Genomic DNA, 22960 nt, shown 5'->3' on the forward strand with positions numbered 1-22960 from the left:
GAGCTCAACAATTCAATCACAGTTGGTCTCAGATCTGACCTGGGATCAGCCAAAACACAAGATTCCACCCACAATACAGTGTTGGATTAAATAGATTATACATGATTGAGATTTAACGTTATAACTAGCTGTGCTTAACCCCAAATTGATATATTTATGTGTCCTTCAATTGGGTAATTTATCTATTTTAACCTCTTTTTTTTTTAAATTTCGTCTTTCTCTCATCCTTTTTTATGTCTATTTTTAAATACGTATAAATATGTGTATATTTGTGAACATATGCACATTTATATGCAAGTGTCTCATATATAAATATAAATATCAAGTTGCAGCAGCCTTGCAGGTTTCGGAGCACAAATCTTTGCTTTCAGATGAATATGTGCTTTATTACTGAGATTATTAGTAGGAATGTACATACAATCGATGACACAATCGATGACACAAGAAATACAAGTTTAGATCTAGGTTATATATATATACAATACTCTGTAAAAGTGTACAAACACACACACACGCACACACAATCATTTGGCCACTTTTGTATGTTGCAGCATTCATGTTTAATTCCACTGAACGTGTTTGTACTCACAACAAGTGCACGTTTGTCGTGCTCTAACAAAGGAAATGGAAGGATGGTCTGTGAGGGATCCTCACGTCTCCTGGACGAGGACGTTGGATCGACGTTGGACCTTGATGGGACCCCCGACTGTGGACCAGCGCCCCCCCCCCCCCCCACCCCCTCGGGAGGCCTCTTCGGCGGGATGGTTGTGGTTTGTTTCAATTCTAAAAATGCACGATCCTGGGAAACGTATTTCATAAAGTTTATGTACAAAGACCTTCATTTTAGCGACGCAATGTTTTGCAGAGGTTTCCGACGAGGGGAACGAAGAAAGGTGAAAACTCCCAAAAAGTGCGTTGCGTGTGCTTCACCCACTTGTGCCCACAACTGTAGTCTTTGTGTTTTGTTTAAGCAAAACGTTTTTGCTAAAAAAGAATATATATATATATATATAATGCTTTGGATTTCAGGACAAAGCAATGTGCCCAAAGTCTGCACCACAGAAACGACAAGGAGCGCAGTGTTTGTATCTATCAAATGATAACAAGTCCATAAATGTGCACGAATATGCATTGTATTAAAAAAAAACACAACATTTGAACAAACACGATGTTGATGTGTCCTCATTCTTTTGATCGGTCATCTCTCCAAAAAAAAAGTAAAAGTTTTCTGTTGCAACTTGCCCAAAGTGTTTCAGTACAATATTATATTATAAGAGTAAACCAAACCTAACAGAGTCATCCTCATCATGCTGGACGTGGCCTTACGTTCGGGCACAAATAGGTTAATCTAATTCGCTAGAACTAAAAACAATAAAAACAGCTGTATTTTGAGCTCAGACCACACGAGGCGTCTCGTGACCCTCGTGCCTACGGCTGCGCGGGGGCCTCCGTCAGCGGCCTCATTTACAGCATTTCCTCTTCTCAACGTGCAGCACCCGGTTGCAGCGAGGGCATGTGTGATACGCGTTCTTGAATCGGTTCACGAAGAAGGGAATCAGGCAGCAGCACAAGACCAATCTGCAACACACACACAGAGAGAGTTAGTGTCAACATTATGCACTCGTACTGTTGATCATTTGTGGTTCTATTTATGAGGAAATAAAACTGATTTTTTAGGCACGGCGCTAAAAGACACCTGCGGTGGCGTGCACTCACTCACCCGCAGCAGATGAAGAGCAAGCACATGAGCCAGGCGTATCTGCCCGCCTTGTAGGTGACCTCCGTCATGACCTGCTGCTGGCAGCTGGTGCAGGTCGTCATGCCGGGGGTGGTGCCCAGCGCCCCGTCGTAGCTCACAAACCTCTTTTTGCCTTCATCGGCAACCTGTCCTCCGCCTCCTACTCCTCCTCCTCCTCCTCCTCCTCCACCTCCTCCGCCACCGCCGCCGCCGGAATACACTGAGGGGGGGGGAGAGAGGAGAGGAGAGTCAGCGCTGAGGACCCGCCGCATGTCGCAGCAGGGCGAGGGCCCCCGGGAGGCGTGAGGTTACCTGGCGCGGCGTTGGAGGCGGTGTCGACGGACATCGGGTTGAAGGGCATGTGGGTGTGGTAAACGGCCACATCGCCTTTACCCGGTTCTTGGACTGGACAAGAAGAACACAAGGGTCAATGGGTCAGCTGGATGATGCGTGTGTGTGTGTGTGTGTGTGTGTGTTTGTAAGTGTGTGCGTGTGTACCTGGTATCAGGTAGGGAGGAGGCTCTTTTTTTCCTACTCCACTCATTGTGCTGCAGAGAGAGAGAGAGAGCATTGGGATGAAGATGTTGTCACAACACGTTTTACCACCAGGTGGAGGCAAGGTCTGATTGATGGAGCTAAAAACACGTGACAGGGCTCTGAATCTATTGATGTGGAGTCAGAGTTCATCTGCTGGAGCGTCACTCAAGGGAAAACATGTAAGATACAAGATATTCTTTTTCTTAACTCTGTAGTGATGCAAGGCACAACATCTAAGCCTGTGTGAGAAGTGCACCTGGTCACTTTAAAGCCTCGCGTTTGACATTTTGTCAATCATGTGACACGGACGCAGTGTTCAGATTGCACCACGACGTGGACGCAGCCTGTCAATCAAAAGATAGCCCCGCCCCAAAAGCAAAACGACTACCAGGCTGTACCGAAGAAGACGTGTTTACAATGTTTCCTGAGGCAAGAAATCTCAAATCTTTCTCATTCACTTCTTTACAAACAGACCTCTGCAGCTGGAATCATCCCATGAGCTTCACTTTTCTCTCTCACACACACACACACACACACACACACACACCTACCTACACACACACACACCCTGATGTCAGTGCAGGAATGTGACTGAGCGGGATGCTTCTCGCTGTGTCAGACTGAGCGGGTGTTTCCCCTCTTGCGCAAATCCACCTGCAATCTGATGATTGAGCTCATCTGGGGGGGGGGGGCATTGTGATGGCTAAACTAAAAAAAAAACCAACAACAAATCGACATCCCTAGAAGAAGTGTCTCTCCACGGCACATTTTTGCTGCTAAAAGCTGACCGTCACGGTGGAAGAACTGGTCTCGAAGAACTGGTCTCGGTTGCGACTCTTTGGCTGCGTTCCACTGTTCCACCCGATTGGATTCGTTGGTTTCGTGGAAACAGTTGCAGCAAACGAAGGCTCTTTGTTCTTTGACTCTTTTGGGCAAACAATACATCAGCTACGTGACGTCGGGAGAAGAATTTCAAACTTCCAAAGTCCATCTAAAACGGACTGAGCCTCCGCAGGGAGCCGACGGGGAGGATGCTGGGTTCAGCGAAGGTGCGGCAGGTGCGGCCCGGACTGTAAGTACATCCGGAACCGGACTGTCTCCCTAAATGAGCCCTCGGTCCCTTCATAGAAAGACGTGGATCTCACCGCTATAGAGATTTGAGTTTGACTCATTCGGAGCTCCGGAGTTCAATCAAAGTCAAGTTTTCGAGCTTCTTTGACCCCCAAATTGCCCCAAAACCACAAATCCATTACAGTAACATCTAAATAAAACAAACGACTCCCGGGGTGTTGAGCAGCTGATTTGGGCCTCAGCAGATGAAATAACGGTGAGATTTAAGGCTCCAGGTGAATTTTTTTGTTTGACGCATTTCATATAAACTCAGGTAAAACAAATGGAAACGTGTGTGCGATGAAATCCATGAATCCAAAGTTCTCTCGTCTTACCTGTGTGGGGTTTTGTCGTCCTTATTCAGAGATGTGTGCACGCTGACGCCGACGAGCCCAAACTGATTGCCAGAGGAGACGTTCACCTGTTTCACCTGTACCTCTGCAAGCCCCTCCCCCCCCCCGACGCGCCCAGAGCTCCGCCCTCACCCACAGGACTCAAAACGCTGAGTGAATGACTCACTTGGGGGTTTAGGTGTAACTTTGAAATACCGAACCCGTCGTCTTTTTATGTTGTTCTTTGTTTCTGTGAGGTTGCTGAGGGTGTGTGTCTGTGTGTGTGTGTTTTTATGTACAGGTGTGTGTGTGTGTCACTCTCTAATGAGAACAACCAGTTTCCCTCCCACTGCTTTGTCAGCGTCAGGACATTTTCATCCCGTCACAGGAGTTTTAAAACCGGAAGGTCGACAAAAGAAGTGAAGAAAAAAAATGCAGAAATTAAACAAAACGCAGTTGTCGTACTGTGAGGAATCGTTACCACACACACACACACACACGTGTGTGCACGTGGGATGAATTAAGCCTGAGGCTTTGGTTCAGGGTTGTTTAGGGCAAAGGTTTCCTCATTATCTCGGATAGAAGGCCCACATCGGACCAAACGCACATTTGAAATCATACAAATACAGTAGCTCTACGTTGTAATTATGTAATTCTCACATTATATCAGAGGCTTCCCGAGAGGCCGGCTTGGGCAAAAAAGCTGAAAGATGCTCTTTTTCTTATTCATCTATGGTGCTGAAAACAAACAGAGCGGAAGTTTATCCCCAACACAGCCGCACAAAAGATGGACGGAATGTACAAAAGCAACAAATCGGCAGGCGGCCCGGGAGGAGGCGAGCGGCTCGGCGCTGAGAGGTGCGGCTCTGTTGAAAAATAAGGATCCATTGTCACGTTTTGCTTAGAACCAGGAATCGGGATTCTGGAAACACCTCAATTAAGGAATCAGTTGTGTGTCAAAGTGTGCGTGCGTGTGTGTGTGTGAGAGAGAGAGAGAGAGAGCGCGGGGTGTAGCCGCCGCCCATCATGACATCTGGGCGAGGACGTGCGTCTGATTGTGTGTGTTCGAGTGTTTCGGTCGACCCGATGAGCGACATTCCAGAGGTTGGACCAACACCTACCGAGTTTAACATAAAAGGTAAACGGCTGTGGGTGTTGTTAAGTTTTGTTAAAACTGAGACATGAAGTATCATTTGATTATTATTATTATTATAGTATTCTAACATAAGATCACAGGGCCGCCGATGATCCTGTTTCTACTTCATAACAACGAAATCACTGATGAAATCATACAAATAGTTAAGTTTAGTCCACTGCTGTCCAGAGGTGCTAAATCCAGAGCTGTGATTGGCCCTACATGGCTCTCAACATGGCAGCGGCTTGCAGCTAACAGTGCTAACACGCGCTAACGCGCGCCAACAGCGCAAAGACGGTCACATATAAACTGATTTAAATGTGACCGTGCACTGAAGAAGCCGGCAGGTGGAGGAGGGAGGGAATGAAGGAAGGAAGGAAGGAAAGAAGGAAGGATTGAAGGAGAACGTGGTTGAAACAAAAACGATAAAAATAGCCTCTGGCCCAGCAGGTATATAAGGAGACTGTGCTGTCACAGCTGTGAGTTGGAACTTCCTGCTCTTCTTTCCACCCTGTCACTCATCTGTCTTTCTTCTTCTCATCCGATCCGTAGCTGTCTTACTCTTTGATGTGGTTTATCTTGAAGTGCAGTCGTGTGTGACAAAAGGTCGTTGTTGCGTCTGGTCAACGTGAATCAGATCCCATGTTTTTACGTGAGAAATTCCACTGCAGCTCGTGTCCAGTGAGTCTGTCCTGATCAGTCTCTCAAAAGAAGTGACGGATGTAATTTCCAAGGACTGTTCTTGTATGATGTATGTATGATTCATCTTTGATGTCAGTGGGAGAGACACACACACCCACACCCACACACCCACACCCACACACACACACACACACACACACACACACACACACACACACACCTCTGCAGGCTGAACTCCTACCCTCTGCATACCTTCCAATGTTAAATACCTTCATTATTAAAGAAATACTCTCCAGTTCTGGTGTGACAGATGTTATCGTAACTTCAACTTTGACCTCGTTAGGAGCCAACAGTGGCCTCTCCATTTTGTTGAGCATATATATTGAGAATAAATAGATATTTGTGAGGGGAATGTTGCACTCCCTGACACTTAAAATGTCCACTGAGCAAATAAATGAAAAATAATTTATTCATTATAGATATAGTATCACTTTAAATGACAAAACTTCTGGACGGCTGGCTCCTTATTATAGTTAAAACTATATACTTGTATCGGTTGCTACTAGCAACAGAACACCCATCAAAGTTCACTAATAAAACGCCCTTTGTTTCCAAGCTTTGTGCAGGAAATATTAGATTGTATGTATTTAGCCTACTGTGATGGGGCAAAGTAAATATTCCTCCGCTTTAGTTCTACTTCTAGCTTTTCTTTGGCCTTTTAACAATGAACACGCTGCTTCAGTAAAGGTCCTGCCGAAGGGATCAAAGTCACACACACACACACACACAACCCAAAACCGCTGTGTCCTCCTTTCTTTGGTAGAATTAGCCACATAGAAATAATGCAAAGAGCACTCCGACTCTGTCAGGTGTTCCTTTTATTTTGTCCACCCCCCTGTGGCACGTCACCCGACCTGCTCGGCCACATCATTCCCTTTATTTTTAGGCACAGAAAAGATGAACCATTTTTTTGTTTTTTTTTCACTCACACACACAGCTGGCAACCTGTTTGGGAAGATTATTTAACATTTAAAGTTTAACGTATTGTACACTGCGCAAACAGTGGATATTTGTGTTGTTTTGGAGTCTGGTATAGTTTATTGTACAGAAAAAAATAACTTTTAAACATTTGATTACGACAATATACACTATTCAATCGGTAAATATACAATATATGCAACATGTGTCATGTGTCATGTGTATATAGCAACAGGATGATCTTCTCCTGTTGGTACATTATGTGTTTGTTTATAATCACTAGACTCGGGTGGACATTACTCCACTTACACCATCACGCCTAAAGCGAATTGCTCTTTACACCCAGTGGTCTTATTCCGGTAGTCCTTTCCTCAGAGCGCCGTACGCCGCCTCGCCCTCGCCCTCTAACGCCGGGGGACCCGACTCCGCCACGGACGCGCTCCTGCTGATGGTGAACGTCCGGCCCGTCCTGAAGTAGTTCTCGATCTCTTCCAGCGTGCGGCCGCGGGTCTCCGGGATGCACACGGCGGTGAACAGCAGACAGAGCACGCACACCACCGTGAAGCCCAGGTAGGGCACGTACAGGCCGTACCTGTCCACCAGGTGCGAGAAGGCGTGCGTGAGCGCGAAGGCCGTCAGCCAGCTGACGGTCACGCACAGGCCCGAGGCCACGCCCCTGGTGACCAGCGGCAGCACCTCTGACATCAGCAGCCACGTGATCGGGCCCCATCCCATGGCGTAACCTAGGAGACGAAAGGGGGAGACAAACCGGTCGGGTCAAATTAAAGGAATTTGACTGGGAAGCGAGAGCTTTGAATCTCAGCAGCGCCACAAGACCGTGACGTTTTCCCAATGCACAGGGCGTGAGAACATAATGGAACCAATCAAGCTGATTCACCCCAAGTAACGAGTTTTTATTGTCAAGAGCAGATGGGCGTTGCTTTGAGGACACAGTATAACAAAAAGAGACATGACATTATTTTGTTGGATCAAGACAAAAGGTAATCTTCTAGTAACAAGCGTGTGCATTGTTCACTGAATACCTGACTGACAGGTTATCAAATCTTTGCCCAGCGAGCTAACTGTATCTACTGTATGATGTTTGTTTAAGTGACCCGATGGTGGCAACAGATGAAAACAAACGGGAAAACCAAACATGACGAGACTTTATCCTCTCAGAATCCTAAATATGTGAAACTAATTGTTTCACATCCAATGGCTGTTGGTTTCTTTTCCATCCGAGCGACGAGCGAGAGGGACTCACCAAATATGAACACCATGGTGCTGATGAGAGGGGTGAGGCCTGCTGCAGTTTGGGGGCCGGCATCCAAAGTGTTTCCGAAGGCATTGTGGGGGCTGAGGTCGAAGCTCACGGTGAGGTTCGGGGGGCCGGGGCCCGGGGGGGGGGCCGCTGTGTGGGAGTTCACGGTCAGAGTCAGAGCGGACAGGAACATCAGCAGACTCGACGTGTACAGCAGGGCTTTGCGTCCCGCCCTGTCCATCAAACTGGCTGCCACGACGACGGAAAGGAGGCGGACCGCACCTACAATGACGGCGTCGTACCTGAGCGACAGACAGCAGGTGTTGAGGCAAGTCAGGTGCATCCCGGTCTGACAAAACAATCATCGCTAACAACAACACCCGCATGAGAAATGAAAATAAAACCAAGAGGGAATACCACCAGAAGATGAGTAGAAGTAAATAAGTAGAACGTCCTACCCGGGCGGCAGGGACACGTTGCTTTTGGAGAAGATGGTCTCCAGGTAGACCAGCATGGGCGTGATGCCCGTCATCTGCTGCAGGAAACGCATCACCACTGAGATCAGGATTGGTTTGTAGTAGATGGGTGTGGCCAGTCGCGACCATGTGACTTTTTCCTGTTTGTCGATGCTGTCCTGTGTCGTCCAGAAAAACAGACAAGTATCCATCACCTCTACGCGTGGACAACGGGCGGCAGACGTGCGGTTGCCGTTGTCCTCCGGGGGGCGCCGGCGTCTCCCACCTGTATGGCGCTGAGCTCGGTGCGCGTGTCGTAGTGTCGCCCCCTCAGCCAGCGCAGGGCCCGCTCGGCCTGCTGCTCCCTGCCCAGGGCCAGGAGCCTCCTGGGCGAGCTGGGCATGAAGGCCAGCAGCACGACCATCAACACGGCCGGGACCTCGCCCGCCACCGCCAGCCACCGCCACGGCACCGCGGGACCTGGGATCAGAAACGCCGCAACGCGACAACAGCGGTGAGTGTCACCCCGCGGGGAGCAGTCAGGGTAGCTTTGTCTCTCGGTCACCCCCTTACCCATGGCGTAGAGCACCAGAGCCCCGAACACAGCGGTGATCTGAGGGCAGGAGCCCAGAGCTCCTCGCACTGCTTTGTGGGAGATCTCCGAGATGTAAACCTGAGACGCAAAACAACACGCAAACATACAGTCACATGAACAAACAAAAAAAAAAAAGGGTAATTGCCACCAAAAGCAAGGGGAAAAAGTTGCATTAGTAGTCCGTAACCCACGGCAACCCACAGGAATGGATGCTGCGGTCATCCCGCCGGCCACGCCTGTGAGGAACCGGCCCACGAGGAGCATCCTTATGTCGACAGCCCCTCCCATCAGCATGTACCTGTGACACGCGACACACAAACAGACGCCGTCGTCACCAACCACCACGAGAGCACTTCAATTCACCAGGGGGAGGGGGGGAGGGGGGGAGGAGGGGGCGTAAAGTTATGCACTGACCCAATAGTCGACGGCACCGCCGACGTCATGATGCTCAGCTTGCGTCCGATCAAGTCGTTGAGCAGCATGGCGCCCAGGCCGCCGGCCGCCGCGCCCAGCGTGTAGATGGAGCCGAACCAGGCGGCCTGCTCCGTGCCCATCCTGAGCCTGGGGTCGGCGTCGGGGGCCGTGAGCCTCGGCAGGACCGGCGACGAGTAGACCAGGGAGTAACCGAAGCTGAAGTTCCCCAGGACGGCGGAGAAGACCGCCAGGAAGAGTTTGGAGTTGTGGATCTGGGGAGGAAGCGAGAGGACGGCCCGACAGGATGAGAGGAAAACAACATCTGGTAGCTGAGAGGAGACCTAATTCACCCAGATGATTGTACTTCCCTCCTTAGTGTTGAATCTCAGTGTCTCTTGTATAGTGACGTCTATTTAGAGTCAAATGGATCATTACCAGAGTAAGGCTCTGTGAGTAAAACTCACATTAAGTCATATTCTTTCAATTAATCCTTTGAAACTGTTACGTTGATAGTACATTTTTTTCCAAAGCGATCTCAACAAAGCAAGCTTACGCCATCTTATGCTTTTAATAAAACCTTTGCTGAACTTCAGTCCATTTTGTCTGATTTCGTCAGCGGTTATCTACGAAAGCAGCCGGAGTGCATCAAGCGTCATTCATCAAACAATCCAAGAGTTAAATGAAGGCTGAGTTAAAGACTGAAATCCCCCGACAGTCTCTTTTGTTCATGTTAAACATCATAACGTAAATGTATCGGCTGATGAGACATTGAAACAAGTGAAAAAAGGTTTCCTACCTTGGATTCAGTCGCTGTGAGTCTTCTGTTCAGCAGTGGAGTCTCTTCTCCCATGTCTGCAGCGGGGGGGGGGCGACGACACACACCGGGGAGCCTCTGTCGACCTGTTTACCCGGATCAGTTCACACGGGAAGTAAATATCACGAAAATGCTGTCTTCTAAAAACACCGCCAGTCAACAAACATGTCACAGCTCCAACAAAGGTAAAAGGAAGCCGGCTAAATAAAAAAAACAGCTGGATTCAAACTGTAATTTCTTTCTGTAGCTCCCCCTTGCAAGTAAGAAGCCTGTGTGTGCTGCAGGATCTCCAGGCTGACTCAAGGAGGAGTGGACCAACACACGTCCAGGAGTCATAGTGAAAGTGAAAACTGTGTCAACGCTGGATTTTCGCAAGTGAAATGGAACTGGAATTTTTTGACATTATTTGACATTTTTACCAAGCTGCAGTTGTTTTTTTTTTTTTTGATAATTTATTGAAAATGTTGTTTTTACTCATTGGCTTTTTAATTTTCAATTAGTTTTCAAATAATTTTTTCAAAAAAATTATTATTGGTTGTTAGGGGGAAACCCCCAAAAGAATGCCCCCATTGAAATATAATACATCTTAAATTCTCAAATACATCCATCGGTCTAGATTTTTTTTTTGTGGGAGCTTCAATAGCATTATGTAAACAAACTATAAGTGAATTGGTTAGAAGTATTGTAATTATTTGTATTTCTGATCAGAACTACAACTGATTAAGATATTTAACTCTCAAAGGGAAAAAAGACTGAAATATTGAACATTTGTAGAATAAAAAAGTCACAGAAGTGCATCGACCGTGTCTTTTTTTTTCCAAAGTCCAAAGTGTTGCAATCCCGGTAACAAAAGCGGAAGAACAGGAATAAACATGATTGGATTGGGAAGGTCAGAGAAAAAGAAGAAGTAGGGAGCCAGGGTCCCCCCCCCCCCCCCCCCCAAAGTACAGCCTGCCTCATCATTGACTGCTCTGTAAGCAACACACGCTGTAGAAGTATAAACCTTTTCTTTTTTATGCGATTGATAACAAAAGGTCCATTGAATAACATTAACAATAACGATATTCCAAGGATTGTTTGATTTTCACCTCCTTATCAACAACTAACTACAACTCCCAGAGTCCCACGCGGCCAAAGGCGCTCGCGCTCGCGATCCTTACACGGCGTCACGAGTCACCCGCGCTGTCATGGGGGGAGAATAACAGTTAAAAGTTAGCTTAGCAACAACCGGCACCGATGAAATAAATCTGCGACACTGGCGGCGGAGAGCTAACCGGGAAGTTACCATGGCCAACATCACGAAGAAGGTGTCGTGGTCCAGCAGGGCCGACGAGTCCGGGGCCACCGGGGAGGGGACGCCGCTGCTCAACGGCTCCGGGCAGCCCAGGCTCTCCAGACAGGTAGCCGCCGCTAGCATGTTTGGCTAAGTTAGTTAGCCTCCGCCGTGTCATCCGTTGTTATTATTACTTTTATCCGCATGAGCTATGGTGGCTTTTAATTCATTTTAGTGCATTGCCGCATACGCTTCGGGCTGGTGTCGTGTTTTTATGGTACGTTTTGCAGCTGCTGAGCAGCAGACGCGACAACAACAAGAATGTAATTAACTGCATGGAAGTAATTTACGTTAATTCGTTTTTGTTAAATTACTTGCACGATGCACTCCATCAGATTCAGTTTCTGAACTAACTAATGATATCGAAGCTAGCTTGTTACTTTGCTCATGCCCCGCTATGAGGCATCTCTCACGTGCATCGTTATGATCCATTTAACGATCCTAACTTTAGAAAAGAGGATTGCGATGATCAGTTAACATACGAGTCACTTTATAAAGAGCAGATACAGGATATCAAACTTTTAGAGTGTCCCACTGTAGCAGACATTTGGACTGAATGAAGTCCCCTTAACATTGAAACACAAGACAATCCAACTTCCCTTTTTCCTGAAATGCCACCAGTTGTACCACCATGACAAAAAAAAGGGGGGGGGGGGAGTTATCCCAGTCACAGTCTCGTTGATAACGTTATTTTATACATTAAGTCATTCTTGCGTTGTGAGTGTAGTCTCTTATTGCAAAAAAGCCAAACATCCATATATGTGTGTTGATGTCCGTAGCTGTCTGGAGGAGGCAGTGTATTTCAGACAGGCAGACTCAGCACGGTGGATTTGGAGGAGGAGATGTCGTCGGAGGAGGTAAAGTCCGAGCCTCGAACGTCACCGCTCTCTTTCCCTCTGTGTCTGTCGCTCCACCAAGACTGTCGCCGGCGTTTCTCCAATACAGGGGTTTAAAAGCGACGTAAATTCAATTATTATTAAATTATAATATCAAGGTGCGTGTTGGGGGGCATTTAAAGTAGATTTAATGTGACTCTGCCTCATTCTCAGGCTGAGTTTGTTCCGCTTCAAACGTTGTTATGAGCATGTTCTCATCTACACGAGGGAGACACAAAAATGAACTCGCCTCTTCACCGGGGGCAGTTGACTCATCCGGAAGACTATCTCAAGGTTTCCACTGTGATGCATCACAAATGGTGGTGACCGGATGCAGGCCGCGAGCAGCTCGACCCCCGAACGCTCAACTGTTTCTGGATTCCGTAAAAAATCTGGACTTTATTGATACCTGTAAAGCTGCAAATGTGAAGCCAAAACCCGTTTTTATAAATGGGTTGAAAACCAGAGTGTGGTTTAATGAAGCTTATTCGTTGGGCTCACAGCAACGTTTTAGGTAATCGGGTATTAAAACAAATGCCTCCCAAAAATTCCAATAAGAACGGTATGAAAAGCTTGAGGCCACAGTCGGAGGTGACGGAACAGAAAAAGAACATGTGACTGATGCTCAAAGAATTAATTGTCCTGGGGACCTCACATCCGTGCGTGACAGAAACCATCAGATTCTGCTCCGATTTGCAATTCCTGATGGGAATGTGATGCCATGCATGTGATCTGCTTTCTTCCTAAATGCTGATCTTATCAGTTGGTCCACAGAGGTGTAACAGAGGCCCCTCTTCTTGTTGCATGTAAATGAAAAGAGGGGCGCTTGTTTTGAATTTCCATCAGCTGGTGTCCTCTCTTAATAAACGTTACTTTCTCTTATTCTTTAAATGTTGGTGGATTGTAGCCGTCGTATTTCAAATGCTTCCTCGAAGTAACTTAGTTCCCGGCTCACACGGTTCTTCATGTCAGAGGTTAAAGGTCAGTGTTGGTTCGGTGACCTCTGCTTTTCCTGTGTTTTTCCCTGCAGGACTCTCTAAGGGGGCGGCTGAAAGAGATCCCTCACAACGAGAAGCTGCTGTCGCTTAAATTTGAGGTATTATATCAATGAAAACCGGCTATACAGGCTATAAAACATCGCTGGGCAGTAATATCTTTAAGCACAGTGGACACTGGCATCACCTGATCAAATCAGCTTTGTTTAACATGTTTTTGTTTGATATAAACTTTCTGTCATTCATATTGCAGAGTCAGTTTTGTCACCAGATTTGTGTTCATGAAGCATTGAAGAAGCACACATGATCACCCTTTTCTTTGTTTTAACTGATTAGTTGTATTTATTTCATTGTGTCATTGCAGAGTCTGGACTATGATAACATTGAGAATCAGCTGTTCCTGGAGGAGGAGAGGCGGATGAGTTACATGGTAAGTGGAGTGGGAATAACCTGAATTTATGTTGCACCATCATAATATTTCACTGTGCATGAACTTGTGTATTTTCTTTCCTCCCTCATCTCGTACCTTTCAGGGTTTCCGCTGTCTGGAGATCAGTCGCTGGGTCGTCTGCGGTCTGATCGGCTTTCTGACCGGCCTCATCGCCTGTTTTATAGACATCGCGGTGGAGGAAATGGCTGGCATCAAATACCGAGTGGTCAAAGAGAGTATCCTGAAGATTTCCACATTGTACACCTAGAGCTGCACCTACCGACTGTTTGCATGGTTAATCAATCCATAATATTTGTTTTATTGAAACAAAATCCTGCTGATGCAACAGAACATTCAGCTGAAATAAAGTTCTGTCATGGACCAAAGTAACTAAGGTCATTTACACAAGTATTTTCTGCTACTTTTACATTTACTTCTCGGGGGGAAAATGTCCTTTTTACTGCATGATTTGACACCTGATCATAATCCTAAAATTTCAACATCTAATAAATGATGACGTAGCATCATGAATAGCGATTGTCTCAAACTACTCAGTAAACCTATTGATCGATCTTCTCTTGGGTCTATTTTAGTCGTGTCCCCCGCACAGCTGTTCAAATCACACTAATATACCGGTGTACGTGTTGTAAATTTATCAGCCACGTGCTGTAAAGCCATTCGAGTTCCTCCTTGACCTCTGACCCCTCACAGACATAGAGAAGTTCACCGAGGTGGGCGGCCTGTCGATCTCCCTCATCCTCTGGGTTGTCCTCAACTCCGTCTTTGTCATGGTGGGGGCCATCATCGTTGCTTGCATTGAGGTGAGACCTTTTAATAAACTACCATAAATCAACCCGTGTGTCAAGTCTTCTTCCTCTTTTGTGTTTTCGATCACGTTCCTCGAGTGTCTGCGTGGCGTCCGTCGTCCCTTGTTTATAATACAGCCCATTCAGTCGGATGGGGAAGTTGAAACCGATTAGCCAACGTCTTTACCAGCTGGATTCCAACAGTGCGTAATACTGACATTTCTAAAGATGAATGTGCTTCTCTATTTCGACCTCTCTGGTGAACCAGAGTGTCCTCCGTTGACCTCGCACATCCCAAAATTGCTTCCACCAGGCTCTTAAAAAAAAAAAAAAAAAAGAGGTTTCAATAATGAATATATAACCACGAATACATTCCCTCTGAGCACTATCATCCTCGCATATAAACCGCTGTCATTATGAATATCTGTCTAAAGATGTTCCATCTTTTCCTTCCACACATCTCTCCTCTGTTCCTCCTCCGTCTCATCCAGCCCATCGCAGCAGGAAGTGGTATTCCTCAGATAAAATGTTACCTGAACGGAGTCAAGATTCCCAGGGTGGTGCGGCTCAAGGTAGGGACACACACACGCACACGCACACACACACCCTTTAGCCAGTGTTCCTGAGCAGGTTGTGTGTGTCCCACAGACTCTGGTGGTGAAGGTGTTTGGTGTTATCTGTTCGGTGGTTGGAGGGCTGGCGGTTGGAAAGGTAAACTTTAACCCTCCTCCGCTTCTCGTGACAGTCACCACAGATATTTTATGTATCATGTATCTTGCTTTCACGGTTGTAACTATGTTGTTTTGGAAAATACGTTTTAGATCATCTTCATTTCAAGTTTTACGGCTTGAATGATAGCCTCTTGTTTACCCACAATCCCTCAGGAAGGGCCCATGATTCACTCGGGGGCCGTGGTCGCTGCCGGGGTCTCACAGGGCCGGAGCACCTCCCTGAAGAAAGACCTGAAGGTCGGTGTGTAGTGAGCTTGTGTGTCCTGTTACCATCGTACAGTTATATATTGATATATAAGATGGTGTTACTTTGTGTTCTTGTTGTTGTTTGCGTTGCTTTACGCAACTTCAAGATGTTGATCTGACGATTGGACGACGTTTGTTGACACGTTCTAAAACATCTCTGGTTCCGGTGGGTTTGAAGTGAAAATCGCGTCACGAGTAAAATGTTCCTGATTGTCTTCGTAGATGTTTGAATACTTCCGGAGAGACACGGAAAAACGCGACTTTGTGTCGGCCGGAGCCGCCGCCGGAGTTTCAGCTGCTTTTGGAGCCCCAGTCGGTAAGAACCCAGCGATGGAGAGATGTAGGCCCGAGATGTAGGCCCGAGATACAGGCCCGAGATACAGGCCCGAGATACAGGCCCGAGATACAGGCCCGAGATGTAGGCCTGATATACAGGCCTCATATATAGGCCTGAGATGCAGGCCTGAGATGCAGGCCTATAGGAGACTGATATACAGGCCTGATATATAGGCCTGAGATGCAGGCCTATAGGAGACTGATATACAGGCCTGATATGCAGGCCTGATATACAGGCCTCATATATAGGCCTGAGATGCAGGCCTGAGATGCAGGCCTATAGGAGACTGATATACAGGCCTGATATATAGGCCTGAGATGCAGGCCTATAGGAGACTGATATACAGGCCTATAGGAGATATGTAGATATAAGCAGATCCGATGCTGCTGGGGGGGTTGACCGTTTGCTTTTGGTCAACAGGCGGCGTTCTTTTCTCTCTGGAGGAGGGAGCTTCTTTCTGGAACCAGATGCTGACGTGGAGGATAGTAAGTCCCACCTGCCCCCCCCCCCCCCCCATCAAAAACTCCTCATTATTGAACATGGTGTTGATGATGAAGTTAGATATTGTTCCTTTGTTCATTTCTCATCATTTATTCTGTGTCCCACAGTTCTTTGCCTCTATGATCTCCACCTTCACCCTCAACTTCTTCCTCAGCATCTACCACAAAAAACCAGGAGAGCTTTCCAACCCGGGTCTCATCAACTTTGGCCGCTTCGAGACCGATGTGAGAAACGTTTGTGTTATAAATCTTCTTCTTGCTCCACGTTGTTTGTTAGTCGGTGTAACAGAAGCACCTTTGTACCTTTTCAGAGTGTGGATTATAATCTCTACGAGATTCCCCTGTTCATCATTATGGGAGCCATAGGTAACATCTCTCTTGTGTCTGACATTTCTCATGGGTTTTGGAAGAATTATCTACTAAGAAGAAGTACATCTGACTCTGTTACTGGGTATAAACCCCCCCCCCCCCCCCTCCTCCCTCCCCCCCGTGCAGGTGGGTTGCTCGGCGCTCTGTTCAACAAGCTCAACTACTGGCTGACTATCTTCAGGATCAGGTAAGCTTCAAAATGTACTAACGGTGTGAAGGAAGGCCGACAGACAATAGCATGAGGCGTTAGGACTTTGGCCCGTATGGGGCGGGGTGGGGTGTCTTCACATGAGCATTTACAGCCGTTTCTCAGAGTGTCAGCATCTCGTGACTGAGGAGGTGGTTAAAAATAGTTGCTGAGTAAGATCTGGTTCCAGCGTTCCTGACTGGATGGATCTGACATTTTGTGTGTCTATAACTGCGATTAGTCTAGATGAACGTGAGAATAATTAGGTAGTTTTTTTTTAATCTATTGACCTAATATAAAAGTGTTGGTCGTTTTTAATGGTAACTTTTAGCAAACAGAAATAATTCTAATTATCTGGAAGACTTATTGAATGATCTGTATTTCACTTTGATTTATACAGATATGAGGATGTTGGTGATTGTTCTGAGTATTGATTTAGGTACGACTTTTGGTGAAGTTAAAATGTTACATTTACCGCAATAACTGAAGCTGCCTTAAACTAGAACACACATGCAAATGCACAATATCAGGGCAGATATTTGAATGATTTATGTAGAAAATGTAAAAATAATTTGATTCTGGACAGTTGGTCATTATGTGTAGCATTTAAAATGTTCAACTGAAGTCCCAACGTGTGTGTTTGTGTGTTTTTATTCTTTTGTTGCAGATATGTTCACCGCCCCTGTTTACAGGTGATTGAGGCCATGCTGGTTGCTGCGGTTACCGCGACGGTTTCCTTCACCATGATCTACTTCTCCAATGATTGTCAACCTCTGGGGCCTGATCACACTGAGGAGTACCCACTGCAGGTACACACACACACACACACACACACACACACACTGCCAAATGTCACCCAAGGAAAGGGAAGTCGGTTATGTGGTGTCTCATTGTCACGGCTTTGAAATGGACATTACGATGTGCGTGACTCTGCAACTTAGACACACACACACACACAAGGGCAGATTCCGACAAGACACACTTCTCATATTGAATCCTACTGCTTCCTAGTTTTGTTTCATACAGAACTGTTTCGCTTCCATAAGTTTTACCACAATAAATGTTGTAAGAACAATTCTGCCAGCGGATCCAAGAGGTGTTCAACTATTTGTTTACAGGACCACGATATTGACTCATTTTGAGTTTTTCATGGTTCACATTGGTGATTTTCAATGAAAACACTCATCCGATGCTGCGCTATGAAATGTAGTGCAAAGATCCACTCCCCCCCCCCGAGGATCAATTGTGAATATGTCCTTTTGAGCGTCTCTTTCTCTCAGTTGTTCTGTGCTGACGGAGAGTATAACTCCATGGCAACGACCTTCTTCAACACTCCGGAGAGAAGTGTCCGCAGTCTCTTCCACAACCAGCCAGGTACAGCTGTTAGAGGGGTAACTTTAGGCAACAACGATCGCGGCCCTCTCACCTCGCCTCTCTCGTCCCGCTCTTCCTCGAAGGAACCTACAACCCTTTGACCCTGGGTCTGTTCACCTTGACTTATTTCTTCCTGGCGTGTTGGACCTACGGCCTGGCGGTGTCTGCCGGAGTCTTCATCCCGTCTCTGCTGATAGGAGCGGCCTGGGGGAGGCTGTTCGGGATCCTGCTGGCCTCCATCACCTCCACCGGCTCGGTCAGTGTGTGTGTGTGTGTGTGTGTGTGTGCGTTACGCTTCAGTAACACAACGACAAACCCGTACTCTCAATATCTCCGTAGTAATAATACAGGAGTTTAAGGAGACCTTTGAGTGTTGGTCTTCCTCTTTCCCTGCACTCATGTCGCAGACTTTGCTTTGTTAGATCTGGGCCGGCCCCGGGAAATACGCCCTGATTGGAGCTGCAGCTCAATTAGGTGAGTAACATTAAGCTTCACCCTGCTGCTGCTGCTGTTGTTGTTGTTGTTGTTAAACACAGAATCAGATAAAAAGAGGAGCGATGAGTAGTAGCAGTAACGGTGCTCTGGTCTTCACAGGCGGCATAGTGAGGATGACCCTCAGCTTGACCGTCATCATGGTGGAGGCCACGGGAAACGTCACATTCGGCCTCCCCATCATGCTCGTCCTCATGACGGCCAAGATAGTAGGAGACTATTTTGTAGAGGTGAGTTGAGGGAGGAATCCGCAGCGGAGATGGAGGAGCTGTGAGAAACCGTGTGTTTGCCGGAACGGATCCTCAGCGATGAAAAACTTGAGTCTGTGATCGTGTCCCTGCTGATCCAGGGTCTGTACGACATCCACATCAAGCTGCAGAGCGTTCCCTTCCTGCACTGGGATGCTCCCGCCACCTCCCACTGGTTGACCGCCAGGTGAGGTCCTCCGTACCATTGCATCGTCATCGGTTCTTTTCCACTTACTCATTATTCTCTGAGCGGTTGGAAGAGATGAAAATCATCAATTCAGTGTGACTTAACCTTTTTTTGCTTTCTTTTATTTCTTAATTTAATCTAAATATGATTATTCAGCTCTTAATGAATGAAACCATTAATTGTTACCCTTTTTAACGTGCATACATGTACATGTTAGTCTCTTTTACTCGCTTCGTCTGGGAATAGAACTCTATTGACGGCGTCTCTCTCCCGCTCCTCTAGAGAGGTGATGAGCTCTCCGGTCACCTGCTTGAACCGGATAGAGAAGGTGGGGACCATCGTGGACGTCCTCAGCAACACGTCGACCAATCACAACGGCTTCGCTGTCGTCACGCAGGGCGCCAGCGGCGACGAGGTAACGTCGCCGCCTCAACAGCGACGCGTCGACTGTCACCGCGAGGACGTGAGAAAGTAACTTTCTGCTCTTTCTCCCCCCGACTCAGCCGGCGAAGCTCTGCGGCCTCATCCTCCGCTCGCAGCTCATCGTTCTTCTCAAGCACAAGGTAGCGGCGGCGGCGACGGGTGGCGCGTTTTTTTTCTTCTTTTTTTTCCCCGCGGCGATTCGATTCTCCCCCTCTCTGTGTCTCGCCAGGTGTTCGTGGAGCTGGCCCGGTCCCGGCTCACCCTGAGGAAGCTCCAGCTGAAGGACTTCAGGGACGCGTATCCCCGCTTCCCCCCGATCCAGAGCATCCACGTGTCCCAGGACGAGAGGGAGTGCATGATGGACCTCAACGAGTTCATGAACGCGACGCCCTACACAGTGCCGCAGGTAAGCGCGCACACACACACACACACAAAAAGAAGAAACAAGGAGAGACTTTTCTCTTTTCAGGATGTTCTTTTTCAATGTTTTCTGAAACAATAGTTTTAATAAATTAAGCCCAAATCCAACCAAGCGTTTTTTTTTGGCAGGACACTTCTCTGCCGCGCGTGTTTAAGCTGTTCAGAGCGCTGGGACTCAGACACCTGGTGGTGGTGGACGACGAGAACCGGGTACGAGGTCCCAGCGACTGGGACATTTAACGTTTCATTGTTGCTTAATGCCATGATGATGATGATGATGATGATGATGCTGTAAAGTCCTGTTTGCTCTGTGACTCTACAGGTGGTTGGACTGGTGACCAGGAAAGACTTGGCCAGATATCACCTGGGAAAACATGGGCTGGAAGAGCTTCAGCTGGCCCAGACATAGTACACACACACACACACACACGGACACACACACGCACTATGACCCCTGATGTCTTGGAAGCTGTTTTGTACGCAGGACGCTGTTGAGGGTCTCTATTGATCTTTGATGCCAAATCGAGTGTAAAAATTGGAGGAAAAAGGCTGATTCAAAAGGAGAATCTCAGCCGATGGGCCTTGTGCGACTTTTTCAAAATCGACTTTGTGTCTTTGTGTTTGGCGTCAACGCAGCGTTAAGTGTTTTACTTTGAAAGGATCCGGACTTCTGTTACCGTTATCACTGTTTGTTTTCCGGCTGCCGGAATGAATCCTTAAATGGTGGCACGGGGGCTTTGGTACTTTTTGGGAGTGGAGAAGTCGGAGGAAACGTTAGTATTATTTTTATTGGAGGATTCTTCCTCTGCGTAAACACGCTCACGTAGCTCTATGTGGGGGGTCAAGTTAAACAGAACCAAAAGGATCTTTTCAAAATAAAACCTGCAGCAGGATCGAGATGAGATGAAAGGCTTCTTCTGTCCTCAGCGGGACGTTAACGGTGTTCAGACTCGTTGTGACACAATACAGACGAAGGCTTTCTATTTGTTGCTATTAAACTAACAAGGCAAGTAAAGAGTGAGTTTAAATGGTTTACTGGCCATTCGAGTTTTTATTTCATTTTCTGTTGTGTAGTTTTGCACTGAGCGAATGCTGTTATTTATTGTTGGATATTTTAAGTTTGTGGTTGAGACAGATCTCATATCCCAGAATTCAAGAGTGGTAACGTTTTGAAGATGCATTTCCTGTGTTGTTGTCTGCTTTACTGAGCTGAGATATATATATATATATATATATATATATTTATATATTGTACTACTGTCAGTAAAAATTATGGATTGATCCCAGGTGATAACATCATTTTTAACCCTCCCAAATGTCTGCACTTTGACCTAAAACCTTTTTGACAAACACCCACATGTCTCATGAAGCTCATTCTGAATGTAAACCGTTTACCACACACCTGCTTTTTAACCCATTTATTAGTAATTGTTCATATTAACACCCAAAACATAGATAATAATATAATAATTTAATTTTTATCAGTTTGTAAATCTTCTTTGTGCAATTCATTGATATTGTCTCTTTTGTGGTTTTCGTTTTGTTGTATGGTTCTGGATGCTAGAACATGGAATGTGGTCCATTGACCACTGGATGAGCCTTTTGTTAATAATAAAATTGAAATCTATCTCTTGTTAAATGCTGTGTTTGATTGGTTGAGGGAAAGATGCACAGCAGTTGGCTGGATGGAAGCTGTGACCTCGGAGTCGTCTCCACCAGGTGTCCCCGAAAGCAACATCGGACTCACTGCAATACCAAAAGGGAGCCTTTGCGTGCGTTGGTTTCATGTGGCAGCTCATTGTGTGCATGTTGGACTACAAACTGTGTGTAACCACTGGTTTTTAGTGGCGTGCTTTGTTTACATTTAATTATCTACAGACATCGTTGTTTACACTCATGTAATAACATACAGCTGTATCTTTTTAATCATTTTACCTATATGTTGTAATTTATGTTTTCTATTTTAATTTAGTCATCTTACTAAATGTAACTTATTGCTTTTCCATCCAGTCAGTATTACTTTTTAGACACTTTTTTTCATACAGATATTTCCTCTTCCGATTGTATCTGAATTCTTTTCTTTAAATTTAGAGTTTGGCAAGAAACATTCATCACAAAAAAGATTAATGTTCAAGCTTTGAAATGCATCAATTAGACAAAATATGTTTTCTGTCATGAGCCCTTAAACAATCGCCATGTATAAAATATAACTTTTGCATATGGACAAAACTTTAAAAAAATAATTGTTTGCCCTAAAACACCTACTCAAAATATTTAATATTAAAATATACATAAAGATTGGGATTTTGCGAAAGAAATATCAGTTTTTACTTCTTTCATTTTGTCTTATTGTGGCCACGGGACGGAAGAGCCTGAAACATTTATACGATCAGGTCTGAAATATCTATTATTAAAAGAGAGACTTATATTGACCCACATGTACGGTCCCCATCAGAAGCTCCTCCTTGGTGTGACCTCACTGAGGCCCCCCCCCCTTAATATCTGCTTCCTGAGCTTCAACACTCATTTAAATTAGCCTGGAATCTGGTTTCTGTACTGATTGGGTGTAAATGTGTATTTATAGAATATCTTCACGCTCCGGTGTGCTGCAGTTTGAGTCTCACATGTCTACATGACAGCTGCCTCTGAATGACAGACCAACAAGGTGTGTGTGTGGGGGGGGGGGGGGGGGAGGGGAGAGAAGCAGCAGCCCTTTAGCTGTCAGAGAAAGACTAAATGATGAAGCAGAAAAAGAAGAGTGGGAATCACGATGGGAGCGTGCTGCTGACAGGGTGTGGTCACTGGAAGAGAGGGAGATGATGAGGAAGATGGGGGGGGAGGGGGAGGGGGAGGGGGGGGGGGGTTACACAGACACCACATGAGGATTTATAAGTGAAAAAAGCGTGAAAGAATTGAGGGGGGGGAGGAATGAGGGAGAAAGAGATAGAAGGATTGAGGCGGTAAAGGATGAGCTCATTGCAGTCTCTGGGAGGAGG

At 46.4% G+C, this 22960-nt stretch overlaps 3 protein-coding genes across 4 annotated transcripts; 1 reads left to right on the forward strand and 2 right to left on the reverse strand.

The window, feature by feature from the left end:
• Positions 1–536: 536 nt before the first annotated feature.
• On the reverse strand, positions 537–3806 carry si:ch211-157c3.4 (Lipopolysaccharide-induced tumor necrosis factor-alpha factor homolog-like). The gene is made up of 5 exons (XM_037477617.2): positions 3721–3806; positions 2237–2286; positions 2051–2143; positions 1721–1958; positions 537–1578 (listed from the first exon to the last, which is right to left on the reverse strand). The coding sequence occupies exons 2-5, from the start codon at positions 2280–2282 to the stop codon at positions 1461–1463; spliced, it is 495 nt and encodes a 164-aa protein (XP_037333514.2). The 5' UTR covers positions 2283–2286; positions 3721–3806; the 3' UTR covers positions 537–1460.
• A 2498-nt stretch (positions 3807–6304) lies between these two features.
• On the reverse strand, positions 6305–10868 carry slc2a6 (solute carrier family 2 member 6). The gene is made up of 8 exons (XM_037476583.2): positions 9994–10868; positions 9198–9469; positions 8985–9081; positions 8762–8861; positions 8475–8668; positions 8192–8367; positions 7737–8035; positions 6305–7215 (listed from the first exon to the last, which is right to left on the reverse strand). Exons 1-8 carry the CDS (start codon positions 10045–10047, stop codon positions 6824–6826), a joined length of 1584 nt encoding a protein of 527 aa, XP_037332480.2. The 5' UTR covers positions 10048–10868; the 3' UTR covers positions 6305–6823.
• A 152-nt stretch (positions 10869–11020) lies between these two features.
• On the forward strand, positions 11021–21214 carry clcn7 (chloride channel 7). 2 transcript variants are annotated; one of them, XM_037476581.2, is made up of 25 exons: positions 11021–11411; positions 12124–12201; positions 13250–13315; positions 13579–13644; positions 13748–13880; positions 14356–14465; positions 14942–15022; positions 15099–15161; positions 15335–15418; positions 15650–15743; positions 16185–16249; positions 16373–16489; positions 16576–16630; positions 16760–16820; positions 17488–17629; positions 18101–18194; positions 18278–18450; positions 18617–18668; positions 18789–18916; positions 19036–19121; positions 19404–19536; positions 19625–19684; positions 19774–19950; positions 20094–20174; positions 20287–21214. In XM_037476581.2, the coding sequence occupies exons 1-25, from the start codon at positions 11298–11300 to the stop codon at positions 20371–20373; spliced, it is 2400 nt and encodes a 799-aa protein (XP_037332478.2). In that variant the 5' UTR covers positions 11021–11297; the 3' UTR covers positions 20374–21214. The 2 variants fall into 2 exon arrangements, with proteins under 2 accessions (XP_037332478.2, XP_037332479.2); XM_037476582.2 differs by lacking the exon at positions 12124–12201.
• The last annotated feature ends 1746 nt before the right edge of the window (positions 21215–22960 follow it).

The sequence above is a fragment of the Pungitius pungitius genome, chromosome 12 (assembly GCF_949316345.1).
Source record: "Pungitius pungitius chromosome 12, fPunPun2.1, whole genome shotgun sequence".
Lineage (NCBI taxonomy): Eukaryota > Metazoa > Chordata > Actinopteri > Perciformes > Gasterosteidae > Pungitius > Pungitius pungitius.